Source organism: Bubalus kerabau, chromosome 3 (assembly GCF_029407905.1).
Source record: "Bubalus kerabau isolate K-KA32 ecotype Philippines breed swamp buffalo chromosome 3, PCC_UOA_SB_1v2, whole genome shotgun sequence".
Lineage (NCBI taxonomy): Eukaryota > Metazoa > Chordata > Mammalia > Artiodactyla > Bovidae > Bubalus > Bubalus kerabau.
Window position 1 is genome coordinate 24,327,293 of NC_073626.1, and position 18,221 is coordinate 24,345,513.

Consider the following 18,221-nt stretch of genomic DNA (forward strand, 5'->3'; position numbering starts at 1 on the left):
ATTAGTTACACTGAATTAAGTATCAGTACTTACTGATTTATTTGACAAAGTTGAGACCTGCAGACCATCCCTTAAGATTTGGTCAGGGAAGAATTCTGGACAACAGGCTTAGTTTAAATAAGTTGGAGGTGGGTCATCAGAAGGCATGGGAGCCCTAGGGGATTGGCAGTCTTGGCAGTATGGGATTGGGAAAGGGAACAATTCCCTTCCAAGGCAAAGCACAGGCTATTTGGCAAGGAGAGGTGATGTGCTCAGGGAGCCGGCTGAAGTGCGTGCAATAACGGGACCATTCAGGCAACTTGAGTTATGAGATGGGGCATCACGAAGGTCCAGGGCTCAGGCTGTTCGCAGAGGCTTGTGGTTCACCTGGCAAAAAACAACAGTGGTGACTGTGTGAACCAGGTACCTGTTCTCCCAGGCTCCCATCTGGACGAATGGGCTGCAGGGAAGACATTCTTACAGAAGTATTAGTACCCTATCTCACTGCCTTTGCCAAGCAGTCATTCAGATTCTTGCATGAGTGAAGAAAGGGGTGAAGGGGGCCAGATCTCTGCTTGTACAGGCCCTCAGGGAGACTCCAAGGAACCCAGCTCAGAGGTCACTGATTCAGCTCAGTGTTTTTATTTACATAGGCATTTATTTAACACACTCTTCATATAGTACTATGTGCTAGGCACTAAACACTCCAAGTATTTACCCATTTAATCCCCTTAACAATTCAACAGGGTGGTTACTTTTAATTGACCTGGCTTTAAGGTGAGGAAACAAGTGCAGAGTAGATGAACTTGTCTAAGGTCAGCTGGCATGCACTTCCGCCAGGATTCACACCACAACAGTCTGGCTCCAGATCCCACTCCCTGATCTCTACCATAACCAACAGGTGACTAAACGGGCACCAAGGAAAGCAGTGATACACCTGGAATTCAACGTCAACAGGCTGTAACCAGTTCCTTCTGCTAGTGGGTTAGTTCCCTGGTGACTCAGAAGATAGTCTGCCTGCAATGCAGGAGATCCAGGTTCGATCCCTGGGTCAAGAAGATCCCCTGGAGAAGGGCATGGCAACTCCAGTATTCTTGCCTGAAGAATTCCATGGACAGAGAAGCCTGGTGGACTACATACAGTTCATAGGGTTGGATAGAGTTGGACACGACTGAGCTACACACACACACAGAGCCAGCCACACATACACAGCCACAGCCACACACACACACAGCCACACACACACAGACGTGTGTGTGTGACCAAGAAGAGCAGAGGCTCTAGAGACAGCAGGCCTGGGTTTGAAGCCCAGCTTCACCATGTATGAATGACATGGGCTAAACTGAAAGTTCAGTTTCTTCACTTTGTAAAACCCTACACACCCCAAAGGAAGTTTGATTTTAAAAAGTTTTCTAAACCATTTGTGCAGGAGCTTAGCACTCTGTCTGGCACATGGAAAGCAATGACTAAATGTCAGCAGCCCCAGGCCTCCTGGGTGCTAGCCCCATGCTGGGCCCGCTGTGTCATATGCCACAGGAACCTGGCAATTCGGCTCCCAGCCCCACCCTAGAAACCCTCACCTGGGAGATGCTGACGCCTGTGAGTCTCTCGACGCTCTCTGGCAGGCGGCTCAGGATGTCCAGCACTTCCCCGGTCACTTTGGCTGCTCCCATGGCCCCACTTCCACTGGACACCAGTGTGATCTTATTGGCTGAGGTCAAGGGACCACTGATCTCCTCTGCCACCTGGTAGGTAAGATGTCCACTCAGCACCAGGGTCTCACCACACCCATCCTAAGACTCCTTACTCTGGGTTTTAAGACCTGTGTTCTTTGCTTTTGTGAGCATCACCCTTCCTTGTTCTGGTCACTGGCTTGTAATTCCCACCCCTAATTCATGGCCCCTAGCCTGGTTCTCCCCGGCCCCTCGTTCCCTCCTGTCCCTCCTCTGCTCTTGTCCATATGCCCTCCACCACCCCCACCCCCAACCCCACCCCAGACCTGGGGCAGCTTCTCCAGCAGCATGTCCAGCTGAGCAGCCTCCTGGTACAGCTGGAATGCTTCTGCCTTCTTGGCCATCTGCTCAGCCTCGGCCCTGGCTCGGGCCCCTATGGCAAAGGCCTCGGCTTCTCCACGCATCTGAGGAGGGTACAGGACACGTGAGATACGGTAGGTGAGGATGAGAGACCTCAGCACCAGCAGCACCCCACTCCTTCCATCAGTTGGCTAACTCACCCGCACAGCCTCGGCTTCTGCCTCCGCCTGCATGATCAGCTGGGACCTGGGCAAAGGGGAGTGGAGAGGGTAGTTGAAGAAGAGCCCTTGCTCTGGGAGAAAGACTCGGCAGAAGGAGGACAAGTAGAAAAGGCCTCAGCTTTTTGTCTGGGGGCGCCCAGGTGGTGAAAGAACCCTGAGAGGGGCAGGGAGGGGTGTTTACTTCTCTGCCTCCGCCAGGCGCTCCAGCTTGTAGCGCTCGGCTTCCGCCGGCTTGCGCACGCGGGCCTCCAGTTCCTTCTCCCGGCGGGCGATCTCCTGCTCCTGCACTGCCACCTGCTGGGCCCGCTCCACCACCTGCACCTGCACCCGCTGCTCCTCGATCTGCTGTTTCGTCTTGGCCACCTGCGTAGGAGGGATGCTCAGAGTCAGAGTTGCAGAGCAAGCGCCTGGGAAGCAGGGAGGGCCAAGGCTCCAGGGCAGGATGTTAACACAGAGCACACCACGTGCAGCTGGTCTCCGTGGGCTCAGCCGGCCCAGTGCAGTCCATTTCTGGGACAGATCTGAGGTATGGCCTGGGGAGGGGTCTGGTCCTCCCCCAACAGGGCCAATATCCATGGTTAGGGCTGTTCCCCAGGCAGTTTTAGCTAGCTTCAGGGCTGGATAGGGCTGCAACCCAGCCCCTGTTTGCCCTCAGGCCAGGTGAAGCGTCCCTCCACTGAGCTCCCCATCCCCCTATTTCTCCACCAAGTCTTCCTGTAGAGTATGAGCGCCTAGAGGGCACTGCGCGCATGGTGACCATCCCTCACCTCCAAGTCCAGCCATTTCTCTCCATCAGTGTAGCGGTTATCTTAGTGGCAACTGGCAACTGGCTTCTGAATAGCCTCTTGCCAGCTTTTGGGGAGTAGGGGGACGGTGTGTGTGTGTGTTTATCTTTTGTAGGTCGTCCAAATTCAAAATAAAAGTAAAGCAAGATCTCTTTCCACCTATTTCTCAAGCCACCTGGTTGGTTCCCTTCCTCTCAAACAACCACTGTGACCAGCTTGTTGTCTATCCTTCCAGGGCTACTGTATACATATACAAGGGTATGTATACATCATAGACTACTTCCTCAAGTAGTCTTCCTAAGTAAAGGCAGATTTCATTTTCTTATTCCTTGGAGAGTACAGGGGTCAGAAGGCTCTTGCCAACATGTCGGTGAGCAGAGGTCTGGAGGACGAACATACTTCTTGCCTCATTGCTCTGGCTTAGCCATGCACCATCTTGCCTGTGATATATTCACATGAGAGATGGAGCCCCTGCCTTTAAAGGGCCCATGTGTTCATTCCAGAGGAAGAGGGCTTCTAGACGTGGTACCTTGTCCTCTTTGACCCTAAAATTTCAAACCTGTTCCAAACTGGACTAGTTAACGCTTGACCTCAGGGTGCAGCATCATGGTGCTCCTGTGTTAGAGCCCCCACTTCCACCCCCTTCTTTCTCTTCTTTAGACCCAGCCTTCAGCCATTCCCTCAGAAAGAGTACATGGGATATATTTTTTGAGATCTTGCTTCTGTGGGTTTTTGATTTTGTTCTTCTATTTGAATGATGATTAAGTTGAGTACAGGTTGTGAAAGTCAAAGTGTTAGTCGCTAAGTTGCGCCTGACTCTTTGCAACCCCATGGACTGGTAGTCCACCAGGCTCCTCTGTCCATGAGATTCTCCGAGCAAGAATACTGGAGTGGGTTGCCATTCCCTTCTCCAGGGGATCTTCACAACACAAGAATCAAACCAGGGTCTCCTGCATTGCAGGTAGAGTCTTTACAGCCTGAGCCACCAGGGAAGCCCCCTGAGTTCAGTTTACTATGCTGTTATTAATTTTCCACCAGAATTTTGAAGGCATTGCTCCATGGTCCTCTAGCTTCTTGAGAAATCTGAAGTCATTCTGCTGCTTGACATCTCTTCATTCTCTCTGGAAGCTTTTAGTTCTTTAATCCTTGGTGTTCTGAAATTTCAGTGATGTGCTTCAAGGCAGATGTTTTTCATCCACTATGTTAGGTACTTGGTGGATCATTTAATCTAGAAAGTCAGATAAACATGTCTGATTTTTTTCACTGATGATTTCCTTCCATTTTGTTCTGTTGAGTCTCCTGGTCTGGCCTCTAATATTCTTTCCTAATTTTTCCATCTGTTTTGTTCTATCTTCTGACAAATTTATTAGAATTTCTCTTCCATTGTTTTTTTTTTTCCCCCCATTTCTACCACCTTATTAATTTCTAAAAGCTCTTTGTTTTCTACGTCCTGATTTGCTGGATATGAATTATTCTTTTATCTTACTGAGGATATTACTTTTAAAGCTTTCTTCTCTCTGCATAGCACATATCCTTCAAACTGCTTTGCTCTGCTTGTGGTTTTGGCCTGTCCTTCTTGTTGCAGGATCCTTCATATGTCAGGGAGTCCATGCTTGTCTGCTCACCGCGAGGAAGGTCAGAAACACTGAAGGGAAGCTCTGGGTATGTGGGTGAGGCTCGGAGGCTTTCCGCTTCACTCTAGGGTGACCTGGGTAGTTCATCTGCTGAGGAACCTCTGATTCAGGACCTGCAAGTCTTTCATATTGGATTGGTCATGTTCCTCAGAGCAATCTTTTGATCTCTTCTTTGGAATATGCGGGTTCTGGGAGCCATGTGGAACAAGGGGCTGGAGAAGCGGTCGGTATTCAGCATTCAATAGGCAGTCTCTTCATGCCTGTTACTGGGAGAGGGAGCATCACTCAGAGGCAGACAGCTCTGAGAAGTCACTTTTCACCTGTTTCTCCTTATTTCAACCAACTTATCCCAGCTCCAGAGGCCCCTGGTACTGACAACTTCTGTGCCTCAGGTCATTTCATTGTTTACTCCCCTGCAGCTTTGTGCTCAGCTGTCTCAGACACTTCTTGAGTCGTCAGTTGCCCCGACTTTCCAGCTTCCACAGTGATGCCATGGTTTCTGTTCCTTCTGTTCCTATTCGCTCCACCTTTTTTTTTTCTCTCCCAATTACTCTATGTGAATTTAATGAGATTTTAAGAGGGAGTGCAATTAGCTGCATTTATGCCATTCACAGCTTTGACAAACCTAATACATCTTCTTGCTTCCTCTGTTTTCTTTTGACAATCAATTCTCGATGCAGCAGCTGGACTAATCTTTGTAAAAATGTAAACTAGACCAGAGTACTTCCCTTCCTGAGGTTCTCCAATAGTTTCCCATCGTGCTTTGAATCTTCTTCTAAGTGTCCATCTGTTGTTGTGTGCTTGGTTGCTCAGTCGTGTCCTACTCTTTGCGACCCCATGGACTGTAACCCACCAGGCTCCTTTGTCCACAGTGATTCTCCAGGCAAGAATACTGGCTCCCCAAACCCTAGGAGATCTGCTTCCCTCTGCCTCTCCTCACTCACAGCACACCAGTCATGCTGGATCAGAAACCTCCTTTGTGTTCCTGGGACACAACCCCTCTTTTTTACATCAAGATCTTTGCATGTGCTAGTCCCCTGCCTAGTCTCTTGCCATATATATAAATTCTATTTGAACAGCACTGGACTAGAACGTTCTTAGCTCGCAACTCTTTACATTGCTGGCTCTTTCTCATCTTCAGGGTTATCTTATATATCATTTTCTCACAGAAGGTTTCTCTGATCATCCCCAACCTAACAGAATACCCCTCCAATAGAATACCACCAATTTATTTCCTTCATAGCAGTTAAACAACTTAATTAGAGCCAGTGAAGATTATTTGCTTATTAGTTGTCTCATATATTATAATGTAAAGCTCCATGAGGGCAGGAATTTTATTCTATCTCATTCATACTTATATACTCACCTCCAAAACAATGCCTGGCATATAGTAGGCATTTAATAGATAGATCTCTGTTGAATAAATCCTTATTTTTCCAGCACCTAGCACAAAGTCTGACACAAAACGAGGGACTAATAAAAGTTGAACAGAACCCAAACCAGGCTATCCTTTGATTAGCAGACAAGGAAAGCCATGTTGAGAAGATAAAGTCCCACCCAAGCTGGTGGTTTTCACTAAATCAATGCTTCTCAAACTTCAATGTGTACATGAATCACCTAGAGATTTTGTTAAAATATAGATTCTGATTTGGTCTGTTGGGCTGGAGCCTCGGATTTTGTATTTATAACAAGCTCCCCAGGGATGTGCTGTTGCTGGGAGGCAGACCACACTTTGAGCAGCGAGTACTATGCCACACTCAGGCACCTATCAAGCCACCCAGGGATTTAATATCATAACTAAAGATGTGTTACACTTAATGCTTTCAGCCTACACCAACTCTTGGCAAAAATGAATTTCATAATATTGGGTAAAGGTCTCAAAGTACAGTTGATTCTCATTATTCATGGTAGTTCCGGTTTTCATCAAGTAGCCATGAACACTGAATTAACAAATACTTATTGTGGGATCTTAGTTCCCCAACCAGGGATCGACCCCTGCACTGGAAGCACAGAGTTTTAACCACTGGATTGTCAGGGAAGTCCTATATATCTTTGTTTTATGTATTTCTGCGTAAAGACACCATATGTAATGTATTTGTTGATTCATTAGCAATGAACTCACATCCAACAGCACTATAACTCATGCCCAAAAGCAGCTTATCTAACACACGTATTTTCTCCATCAAGCACATCAAGTCTTCTTGGACTTAGGAACGCTAGATGGCACTTAGCACTACACTTGGGGGCATTTTGAACTGTGAAATCACCAACACAGAGCACAAAAGTGCAAAATATGTAGCAGTGAATATACTGCGAAAATGACATTGTTTACAGTAGGAGATAAAACAAGAAGGAAAAAACATCTTGTTCAACCTCAACTGAGAGGCACGTTATCAGGCAACTCAAATTTTTCTCCACTCTGTGCATGTCTGCAAATGGTCATCAAGACAAAGAGCACTAGGGAAACCAGTGCTCATTTAGCATTAGCTCTTTAAAACATTTTAGCATTGAGGCAAATTCTCAAATACAAGATCTGCGAATGATGAGGATCAACTACACTTTGCTGCATTATCAAGGCCCCCACAGGTCACTTTGTGGGATTCAGAGCCCAGGTCCATGTTTCTCTTCCTCACACCCTCTGTGATCGCCAGGGCTGCTGGGAGCCTTGGAGGACTGCTGTGCAAATGAGAAAAAGGCACCTGTTCCTCTGGGGAGATGCAGACCCATTCACAATGCACAGCTTGGGGAGTGGAGCACAGGCCGATCTGAGCTCTGGTTCACCCTTCATCCAGGTGCCCTTGCCCAGGACACAACCCGCCCCAAGCCCGTGATCAGCCCTATCTACACCCCCTTTCTAGGCCTTTTCTTTGCTTTTCAGCTGAAACATTTAGGTCTTTTAAATCTTCCTCATATGGAGGAGTTGGGTCAGAAACTGAGAGTCAAAATAAGGGGATCAAAGTCAGGATATGAGAGAGAGTGGTGGCCTGAGAAGAACAGGGAGGGAGTGAAGTCCAGCCTGGCCGCAGGGCCAGCATGGGGACTCTGACCTGAAGTTGGTAGGCCAGGTCAGCCTGTGCTCGGCGCGTGTTGACTTCGATGTCGTATGCGGCCTTCTTCAGCTCGTAGTCCCTCTGTGCCTTGGCCATCTCAATCTCACTCAGGTACTGAGCAGACACCTTTTCCTGCTTGGCTTTGGCCTCCTGTTCATGTAGAGATTGGGTAGGACATCAGAGTAGGCAGAAGGCCCAAGGGAGACAGCCTACTCTCCGCCGAGCTCCTCCATCTTCGCCCTGGGCCCGGCCTCATCTACATCCTCTGCCAACCCTGCTCCACTGGCCCTCACGCCACCCCCTCTCCCATCAGGTACACAAAAAGCCCTCGGAGACCAAGCAACCCCCAGCTCTCTCACCCGGATCCCGGCATCTCTTTTGGCCTCTGCTTCCCCAATCCGAGCATCTTTTTGGACCTGAGCTGTTCGAGCCTTCCCCAAGGAGTGCAAATAGTCCTGTGGGAGAGATGTAGATGTCACAATCCTCAGGAGGGAAGGTTTACCAGATGGGAGCAGGGAAGTAGGGAGGACCAACTGCTGAGGTTTACCTGATCGTCATGAATGTCCTTCAGGGTATAGCTGACCACGCTGATGCCCATGTTGACCAGGTCTGAGGAGGCCACTTTGAAAACCTGCTCTGAGAATTTCTGCCTGTCCTTATAGATTTCCTGGGATAACAGGATGGAAAGAAGAGGGAAGGGACGTGTTCAGATCCTCTGGCCAGTTCAGATCCTCAGACTAGTTGGGTTCTTAGGCCCCTTGCGCTCTGGCATCCCTTCCCGATCTCTCCCTGCCCTTAGGCCCACCTCCACGGTCATGTGGGCCATGATAGCCCTCTGGTGGCCCTCCAGTGTCTCCAGCGCGATGTGGGCGATCTCTGCCTCCGTCTTCCCCAGGAACATCTGGCAGGCGGCGGCCAGCATCTCCTTGTTCTGGCCCTGGATCTTTACCTGTAGCCACAACAGAGTTGGGGAGGGTGTGGGGAAGACCTCCTGAAACCAGAGTAGAGGCAGGGAGAGTCAGGTGCCTTGGGGATCCCTGCAGAAGTGGAGACTCGCAGAGAAATTTCTCCACAGGCAGAGATAGGGAAAGCCAATGTGAGAAGATTCTTAATGTCTGGGGACACAGAAGATGCTGGGTAGGGGAGTGGGCTTTGGGGGAAAGGCTCTGAAAGCCTCACCTGGGCAATGCCAGTGACTGAGATGGGGACCCCATGGCGAGTGTAAACCTTTTCACTCTTGACATTGAGGGTCAGTGTGTTGAGTGAGATCCTAAGGGAAAGAGAAGGGATGGACAGCGTGAAAAGGAAGAAAGGGAGAAAACGGGGGTTCCCTTTCCCCAGTTTTCTTGCTACCTACCTTTGGATTTGCTGGATGCAGGGCAGGACAAAGACACGGCCTCCAGCCACCATGACTGGGGGGCTCCGGCAGAAACCTGCAAGGGGAGGGGGCAGTGAGCTGTGGTGACCTGTGGCCGCGGTAGAGCTGTAACGTGGGGAGACAGAACTTGGGAAGGGAGCGCGGAGCAACCTCCACGAGGAAAGCTGGAAGCTGACAGGGGCCAGGGGCAGTCCAGGCCTTGGAAGGCTACGCAAGGAATAATCACAAGTGGGTGGCATGCAGCCATCGTGGGCGGGGTGGACAGAAGGCCTGGCTCTGGGGAACTGGTAGGGAGACAGGGAAGAGACCTCTGCAGGGACTTCCTCTGAAGGGACCTCTGCAGGGGGGGCTCACTGGCTGAGCAGAAAACAATACTTACCGGAGACCACCATGGCCTCATTTGGGCCACAGGTGAAAAACATGGCTCAGGCTGGAGCTGGAGGAGGGGGAGAGAAAGCCTTTGCGGATGCGAAGGTGCGCCGCTCAATCCACAAGAGCGAACTCTTTCCCTTTCCAGTCAGTCACGCCCAGCCTGCAGACGCCGAGGCCCAGGCTCTTCCGCAACCCCGGATACGCTAAGGCTTTTCCTGTGAAATTTCGCAGACAGCCAGAGATTCTCAGCCGCTCACCGCGCCCCACCTTCAGTGATATGAAGCTCTCTGGACCCGGAGAGGTCCCCAGACCCTTGCGTTACCCTCCCTGTTCCTCTGCAACCCACTCCATCTCCCCTCCCCCACCTACCTTCCCGGACTCGGGCGGCGGCCGGGCTGGGGTCCCAGGGAGGGCGGGGCTACGTAGGGGACCTGGGAGTCTAGCAGATGCCACCCGCGTAGGGTCTCCCTGGGAGCTGGGCCCGCGCCCCCAACCCAGCCGCACCCTGTTGCTGCTGCAGACGCGACCCCGCCCCCCGCGGAGGACCACCCCCTCCACCCCACCCCCGACCTCGGGCGTCCGACCCGCCCCTTTCCTGGCAGGCCCAGCTCAGATCCGCAGCCCTCGAGAGCAGCAGAAGCGGCCCCGGGAAGGGGGAGGAGGCCCCACTTAGCCGCTCTGGGGCCGGAAGTCCCGCCCAGGCCGCCCCACGCCCCGCCCCGTGCGGCGTGACTTCCCTGAGTCCCGCACCCGGGGAGAGGGAGATTGACTCATGTCGGATTTGCCCCTTGTCAACTGAGAAAAACCGCAGATTGGGCAACGACTGACAGCATCCGGTCACAAGATGCTGAGTTCCGTGGCTCCGGGAGGAGGGACTCAGGGGCCCGGGGAGGAGCACCGGCTGGGGACTTGACCGCGGCTCCTCCTCCTCCTGGCGCCTTGGGGAGAGTGGGGGACCGCCACTTGTAAAGAGACACTTACATGACTGCTGACAGTAAATCAAGTTTATTTGTGTTCATAGAACATACGGGGCGACCCCAGAGCAGCCTCCTGACAGCCCACCGACCCCGCAGCCACCCCTCTGGAGGCAACTTCAAGGAGAGTGTAGGCCAGGGACCTTATTCTCAACGGTTCCCCGAATCTTCACAGACTCGCGAGTTGAGATGCTGGAGGACTGAGAGTGTCACTGCGACCCACCACCATCCTTGACTCCCAGCCTGGGCGCCTTCTCGACCTGGGTTTCCTCCATCCCTTTTCCCGGCCTCGCTCAGTTCTGGGTGCTTGCCTCCACCAACCCCACAGAGCCCAATAAATACCCAGAGACCTGTATTTGCAGCAAGGTGCACATCTCGCACTCCTGCATAAGTTAAAATAAATATTACATACACCCCTCCATCACCTAGGGGGACACACATAAATACACATAAATATTATTAGGAGCAATGAGAAATAAGTTAACGACGCACTCATTCCCCACCCGGCCTAGCCCCGGCGTGCCGGTGCCTGTCTCTCCCAGGCTCGGACTGGCGTCTCCGCCTTAGTGTTCTGAGTGCGAGTTGCCTCGCGAGTCCCAGTTTGGGATACGCTCTCGCGCACCAGGTACACCCAGTGTTTCTTGGTTTTTCAGGTTCTTTGGGGGGAGGTGGGGAGTCCCGGTTAGAAGGCGGCCGGGTGTTGCTGGAGAAAAGTGCTGAGATCCAAAGCGTAGTCCGTGGGCTCCGAGGTCAGATTAAGGGGCTCGAAGACCGGGGTTGCAGCGGTGGGCGCGGGGGACGGCGCGCTGGAGGTGTCCTCCGGGGCCAGGGGTGCAGACACACTGTCTTCAGCCATTAAGATCTGGCAGAAGATGATGGTCAGCAGGACAAAGAGCAGCCTTTTGGCAGGGTTCGGTTCCTCGACTGGCAGCTGACGCCGGACCTGAGGGGAGATGATAAAAAGAACAGGTAAGATCGGGGCCCCGGCGTCCAGTGGTTCACCCTCCTCTTCCCCAGGGACTGTCCACTTCGGCGACACTCACCACTCGTGGGTAGAGGACCCTACGGCTGCGCTTTCGATGCCCGCGGGTGGCGCTAGGGCGCGCAGCGGGGGCCACCGCGGGCTCCGGGAGAGGGTCGAAGGTGAAGATCTCGGGACCGGAGCCCCGTCGGGGTCCCGGGCTGGCGGAGGAAACCGGGGTCGGAGCCCGCAGGACGGTCATGGTGGGGAGGGAGCTGCGAGAGTGACACATTATGCGCTGAGCTGAGCCGAAGGACGAGTGGCCCCGCAGTCCCGCAGAGCTAGTTATGTACCCCGAGAACTGGGCGGGCCCTTCTCAACTCCACCCTCGGCTGGGAGCGGTTGGACGGTCGGCTGGAAATTCCGAAGATTAAGCATAGAGAGGGGGCGGAGACTTGGCTAGTGCCAACCGTAGGCACTCCTCAAGTGTGTGTTGTGAGTTGTGAGTGGAGGCGGGTGAAATCCCAGACTGCGGGCACATGTCAGGACATGTGGCAGCTGGAGAGGGGCCCACAGACAGTTTGAGACGGTTCAGCCACAAATCCCCATCTCTGGGGAAGTGCAGAAAGGCTTACATAAGGAAGTCTGGCCCTCTTGCTACAATCCTGATCCAGCAGAGTCTAGGAACCACAGTTACAGTGCATATTCACACGTTTGTAGGGACTCAGGAAACAGCAGCCAGGGGGGAAGTCATTAAGAAACAGTCAAGAAGCCCAAGAGAAATGAAACACACTAGCACACACAGGCACAAGTCTGTCTGCTTTAGCTCGCGCGCACACACACACACCATGTTGTAGAGGTGGAAAAATTTCTCCTTTTCTTCCAGTTTCTTTGGCTGGTTCAATAATTAAATTGACCTAGGACAGATTAACAGGAGAAAACAAATTTAATTGCATACTTAACAGGAGCCCAAGAAAACTTGGGACTCAAAGGCAGTCAGGCAATTGAAGTTTATATGCCATCTTTAGCTAAGGAATGGGAAAGAGGCCTGGGGCTTGAAGGGGAGGTGGGTAATTCACAGGAAGATAAGAGCAGGTGATTGCTAATGAGATGTTTGTCCTGCCAAACAGGTTAGTTTTTCCGGTCAATGTTATCGCTGGACCAGGCCCCCTACCTCAGTTATTTAGGCCGTGAAGTCAGAGGTGCAAGGCTTCTCTTGATTCTGCTGGATCTTGATTGCTCCAAATAATTCACATGCCAGAGGAGCACATTTTGGGTGGCATATTCTGTCCCCCTTCAACATGCATATTACATACACACATGCACAGAACAAAAGTGCAGAGACTGCACAGGGGCAACCCCACAATGTGCAGAAATGTGCATTCATGGCTGGAGCAGAGGACCACAAAATACAAAGGCAAGAAGTGAGCAGCCGCCTGGGTTTAAGTTTATATGAAGAACATTTAAACTGTGAGACATTATGCAAATGTTGTGGTGATGATAATAACGCAAGAGAGAATGGACACATTTTCATAACTGCCTTAGAGACAGCTGCTCTGGACACAGAATTTAACATCTTCTGAGCATTCAACAGGGCCAGTGTGTGTGTGTGTGCGCTAAGTTGCTTCAGTCATGTCCAACTCTGCAACCCTATGGACTGCAGCCTGCCAGGCTCCTCTGTCCATGGGATTCTCCAGGCAAGAATACTGAAGTGGGTTGCTATTTCCTCCTATAGGGGATCTTCCCAACCCAGGGATTGAATCTGTATCTCTTATGTCTCCTGCATTGACAGGCAGGTTCTTTACCACTAGTGCCACCTGGGAAGCCCCAACAGGGCCAGACACCCTGTTAAAAGGTACTATTGAGTACTGGGGTAGGTTCCAGCATGTGTGTTGGTGAGTGAGCTAAGCCAGATAAAGCAAGCACATCAGATTCTAAGAAAATGGAAGACTAAGTCTAAGGAGAACCCAACAGAGCAACTGTTCCTGTGTGTCTAATCAATCAGACAAGGCAATAGGGAAGAATGGCATTTGAGATAACCTTGAACAGTGGGTGGGATACCACAAAGTCAGATGTGGAAGATGACTGAGAAAGAGAATGGAATCAGCAAAGGCCTTGAGCTGGAAAAGTACAGGATGTGTTTGGGGAATCACAAAAAAAAAACAATCTCAGGATAAGCTTCCCGTCAAGCAGTGGTGGTGAAACCCAGCAGGACCCTGTGGGGCCCTCCTGGGGACCAAAACCTTTCTGTGTCCCCTGTTTCTTGTTTCTAGAAAAAAGGCTTCAGCTTCTTAGATGGTCTCTGGGCTCCAAAGGGCAGATGCAAACAGTTACTGATTAGAGAAGGAAGGGAATGCAGAAACAGAGGAGGAGCAGTCAAGAAACAGCAGTGCAGGGCTTCCCTGGGGGTCCAGAGGTTTAAGACTCTGAGCTTCTACTGCAGGGGGCGTGGGTTTGATCACTGTTCAGGGAAGATGCCACATGCCTGCACAGTGCGGCCAAACAATTAAAAAAAAATAAATACTGCAGTTAAAGCAAGGTCCTGATTCCTCCTCGTGGGATACGCATGAGTGCTAAGTCGCTTCAGTCTTAGCCGACTCTTTGCGACCCCAGGGACTGTAGCCCCCCAGGCTCCTCTGTCCAGGGGATTCTCCAGGCGAGAATACTGGAGTAGGTTGCCATGCCTTCCTCCAGGGGATGTTCCTGACCCAGGGATTGAGCCCGTGTCTCCTGTGGCTCCTACATTGCAGGCGGATTCTTTACCACTGAGCCACTGGGGAAGCCCCCTCAGGGAATATACATACCAATATATCTTAGTTCCTTATACAGGAACTGAGGACCCCATTCAATTGGAGGATGGCAGCTTCTGACTGAGCACAAGATTCCTGGAGCACTGTCCTGTTACCACCAACGAATCAGAAGAAAGTCACACACCCTGCAGCCCTGACCCCAAATTTTGCCTATAAAAACTTTCCCCAAAAAAACTATCAGGGATTTTTGAGTACGAGCCAACTGTTTTTGCTCAGCCCTGCAGTAAACCTTTCTCGGCTCCAAACTCTGACATTTCAGTTTATTTGGCCTCACTGTGCATTGGGCTGGTGAACATGAACTTTGTTCCTTAACAGTATCTTCAAAATCTCATTTCTTCCTCTCCAAATTCATTTTAACCTTTCTTCCCCTCTTCTGCTATGCTCCAGCCACCCAGAGCCTCAGCCTTTCATCTCCCAGGACTTACAAAGCTGTTTCTCACCTTAGGTCCTCTGCTTATATTGCTGTCTGGGCACTTGCAGCTTTTGGCACCTTCTCATCCTCATCATAAAACAGGAGGGAAGGAGGAGACAGGGCACAATCTTTAAAAGAATGACATAGCCCTTGAAGATCCAAATTTTGCCTTTAAAAACTCTTCCGCGAAAACTTGGGGAGTTCTGGTGGAGAGGGCTTGGCGCTTGGCATAAGCCTTTCTTGCTTGGCGCTTTCGCCAATTTCTTGCTTGGCGCTTCGCATAAGCCTTTCTCTGCCCCAAACTCTGATGTTCCTATTTGTTTGGGCTCACTGTGCATTAGGCACAGGAATCTGGCTGGTTTCGACAACAGTGGGAAGTGACGATGGCCGGGAAGAACTGGGTGGTGAGGAGGGCTTAGCTGTCAGGCCAAGGGATAGTGTTTGACTGTAGACCATGGAGCTTGTGGATCATGGGCTGACGTCAAAGGAGGGCAAGTTCAAAGCTGGGAACTGAGTGCGATGAGGAGTATCCCCTGGATGAGGAGACACTGAGCCGGAGACACTGAACCAGAGACAGGGAACAATTGGAGAGGTTCGGGCAGAAGGAAACAGGGGCCTGAAATGGGCTATGACACAGGAAACCAAGAGAAGGAGTGGCTTCAAGAGATATCGCCAGCATAAAATGACCAGAATTTAGTAATAAAATAGGTAACATTAGAGTCAGGAAGCATGGTGAGTTGGGATGCTAACAGTGAGAGGTTGAAGGGACCAAAGCTGGTTCCATAGATGTGAAGTGCCTCTGGCACAGAGCTTTGTACCAGATTATATTATGCCTGGGGCACAAAGATTGAAGGCAGGAGGCGAAGGGGACAACCGAGGACAAGACGAGATTGATTGGATGGTATCACCAACTTGATGGACATGAGTTTGAGCAAGCTTCGGGCGATGGTGAAGGACAGAGATGCCTGGCATGCTGCAGTCCATGGGGTCGCAAAGAGTGGGACACAACTGAGTGACTGAACAACAACACAAGATGAGCACCTGTCTGACTGACCTCTTCCATCAGAGGCTGTGTCACACATGTCTTTGTGTCTTCCGAAGAGCCTAGCGGAGTGCCGTGCTTGTCCTAGTTGTTCAGTAATCTTGATAAATGAAAGATGAAAGCACAGAACTAAAAATGCACATATAGTATACATACACTGGCTGGATCACCCCAAGCTTTTGAGACAGGTATAAGTGAAGTGAAGTCGCTCAGTCGTGTCCGACTCTTTGCAACCTCATGGACTGTAGCCCACCAGGCTCCTCCATCCATGGAATTTTCTAGGCAAAAGTACTGGAGTGGGTTGACCATTTCCTTCTCCTGGGGTTCTTCCCAACCCAGGGGTCGAACCTGGGTCTCCTGCATTGTGGGCAGACGCTTTACTGTCTGAGCCACCAGGGAGTCCCTGAGACAAGTATACACTCCTTCAAATCCCACAAATGAATTTCTTAAGAAAAGCTTATACACTCCTTCAAATCCCACAGATGAATTTCTTAAGAAAAGCCTTACACAGACAGCAAACAAGGAACACCTAAGGGCATTTTCAATCAAGAATGTGTGTGAATGTAAATAAGAGAACAGCCCCAAACTGGGCTATAAGTAGAGACATTTTTGGTATATTGGGCTTATAGGTTACTTTATTTTATACCCACCACTTCCGTCTAAACACATGAGAGACTTCCAGCATTGCACACCTCTTCCTGATGAGGTATAAAACACACCTTCTCTACAAAGACATATCGCTTTACCACACTTGCCTTTCACACCTGCCATCAACCTTACATTTACTCCCAAGCACAGTGAGCCTACCCACCTACCCACGCCCTCATTTCAAGGCAACCTGGACACAAGGATCAGCATCAATACACGACGATTTACATGTGTAGACTGGCTCACATGCTCACACAGACATAAATTGGGGATGGGGGAGATAGTGATGTTAGAAGAAAACTGCCTGTGGGAGAAGGGGAGGTCAGGAATGCATAACTTGTTTATGATGGAAAATTTCTCCAGGGCATTAAGCAGGGGAGGGGAAATGAAGGGGATGTCAGGATCCTGTTTTGCACTACCTCCCACATCTGGAATCTGGGGTTCCAGCTGGACCTAGTTATCCTCAGTGTCCTCCTGGCACAGAGAGACCTTTCTTTGTGGCAAAGCCAGAATGGGACCAAGAGAAGAAGCAGAGCACCCAGATGGCTCTCCATTCATTCCGACCAATCCCATCCCCAGTCCTGGGGATCCTCCGAGAGCCAGGGCTCTGCCCCACCCACTCCCTGCCACACAGGAAGCTGGGGAAGGTTGAGAGTGAATCATTAAGTCAATGACGGTGCGGGGGTGGGGGCTGGGGGATGAGTTAAGGCCAGAAAGGGCCAGGGGCTGAGACCAGCAGCTGCACCGGTTCTCACTGCCCTAAGCCTAGGCAAAGACCTTTGCCCCTTTCCATTTCCAGTTCTCCTCATTTCCTCCCCATCTGCCCAAGATCACCAAGTTCCTTCATTCCTCTCCTCTGACCTGTGTTCTTGACTTCCCACTAACCTTTCTTAGCCCCTTGTTTGTTTCCTTCTTGACGCTGACCACAGTAGGGAATCATTGTATGTGTTTGTTTACTTTCTGTTGTTGTCTCTCTTCCCCATGGAATCTCATCACGAGTACATAGGACCATATCCTCCCGCTTCCTCTGTGGCTTCTCTTGAAAGTACTTGGCCTTTCACCTAGTGGGGGCATAATAAATATATGTATTTTAAGTGAAGTATGTTTTATGTACAATATTGTATTAGTTTCAGGTGTGCAACATAGTAATTCAATATTTTTATAGATTATACTCCATTTAAAGAAAGTTACTATAGGGACTTCTCTGGCGGTCCAGTGGTTAAGACTCCACACTTCCACTGCAGGGGGCATGGGTTCAATCCCTGTACAGGGAACTAAGATCCCATATGTTTCATGGCACAGCCAAAAAAAAAAATTACAATAAAAAATAAAGTTCTTACAAAATGATGACTCTGCTTGCCTGTGCTATACATCTTTGTCATTTATAACTAGTAGTTTATATCTCTTAATTCCATACCCGTATCTTGCCCCTCCCCCTCTTTCCCTCTCTCTATTGGTAACCACTAGTTGGTTCTCCACATCTGTGAGTTGGTTTTGTTGTATACATAAGTTTTATTTTTTATATCCCACATGTAAATTATAACAGTATTTTCTTTCTCTGTCTGACTTATTTCAGTGAGCATGGTACTCTCTAGGTTTATCCACATTGTTGCAAATGGTAAAATTTCATTCTTTTTTATGGCCAAGTAATATGGCTAAGTGTATATATATATATATATATATATATATATATATACACACACACATATATATATCTCATATCTTCCTCCATTTATCTATTGATGAACACTGAGGTGGCTTCCATATCTTGGCTATTGTAAATAAGGCTGCTATGAACATGGAAATGAATGTACCCTTTCAAATTAGTGTTCTTGTTTTCTTCAGATATATACCCAGGGGTGGAACTGCTGGATTATACAATTCTATTTTCAGCTTTTTAAGGAAACTGCATACCATTTTCC

General features: G+C 50.0%; 2 protein-coding genes across 4 annotated transcripts; both read right to left on the reverse strand.

Annotated features, from left to right (window-relative positions):
- Positions 1 to 15: 15 nt before the first annotated feature.
- FLOT1 (flotillin 1) lies at positions 16 to 10,141 on the reverse strand. 3 transcript variants are annotated; one of them, XM_055571037.1, is made up of 13 exons: positions 10,023 to 10,141; positions 9,460 to 9,667; positions 9,060 to 9,135; positions 8,882 to 8,972; positions 8,508 to 8,651; positions 8,250 to 8,369; positions 8,062 to 8,157; positions 7,700 to 7,852; positions 2,415 to 2,596; positions 2,213 to 2,258; positions 1,979 to 2,116; positions 1,560 to 1,724; positions 16 to 366 (listed from the first exon to the last, which is right to left on the reverse strand). In XM_055571037.1, exons 2-13 carry the CDS (start codon positions 9,500 to 9,502, stop codon positions 337 to 339), a joined length of 1,284 nt encoding a protein of 427 aa, XP_055427012.1. In that variant the 5' UTR covers positions 9,503 to 9,667; positions 10,023 to 10,141; the 3' UTR covers positions 16 to 336. The 3 variants fall into 3 exon arrangements, with proteins under 3 accessions (XP_055427012.1, XP_055427013.1, XP_055427011.1); XM_055571038.1 differs by lacking the exon at positions 10,023 to 10,141 and adding an exon at positions 9,822 to 10,004 and having other exon boundaries at positions 9,460 to 9,516; XM_055571036.1 differs by lacking the exon at positions 10,023 to 10,141 and adding an exon at positions 9,822 to 10,004.
- A 297-nt stretch (positions 10,142 to 10,438) lies between these two features.
- IER3 (immediate early response 3) lies at positions 10,439 to 11,725 on the reverse strand. Its single transcript, XM_055571039.1, has 2 exons — positions 11,470 to 11,725; positions 10,439 to 11,369 (listed from the first exon to the last, which is right to left on the reverse strand). Exons 1-2 carry the CDS (start codon positions 11,677 to 11,679, stop codon positions 11,109 to 11,111), a joined length of 471 nt encoding a protein of 156 aa, XP_055427014.1. The 5' UTR covers positions 11,680 to 11,725; the 3' UTR covers positions 10,439 to 11,108.
- Between the last annotated feature and the right edge of the window lie 6,496 nt (positions 11,726 to 18,221).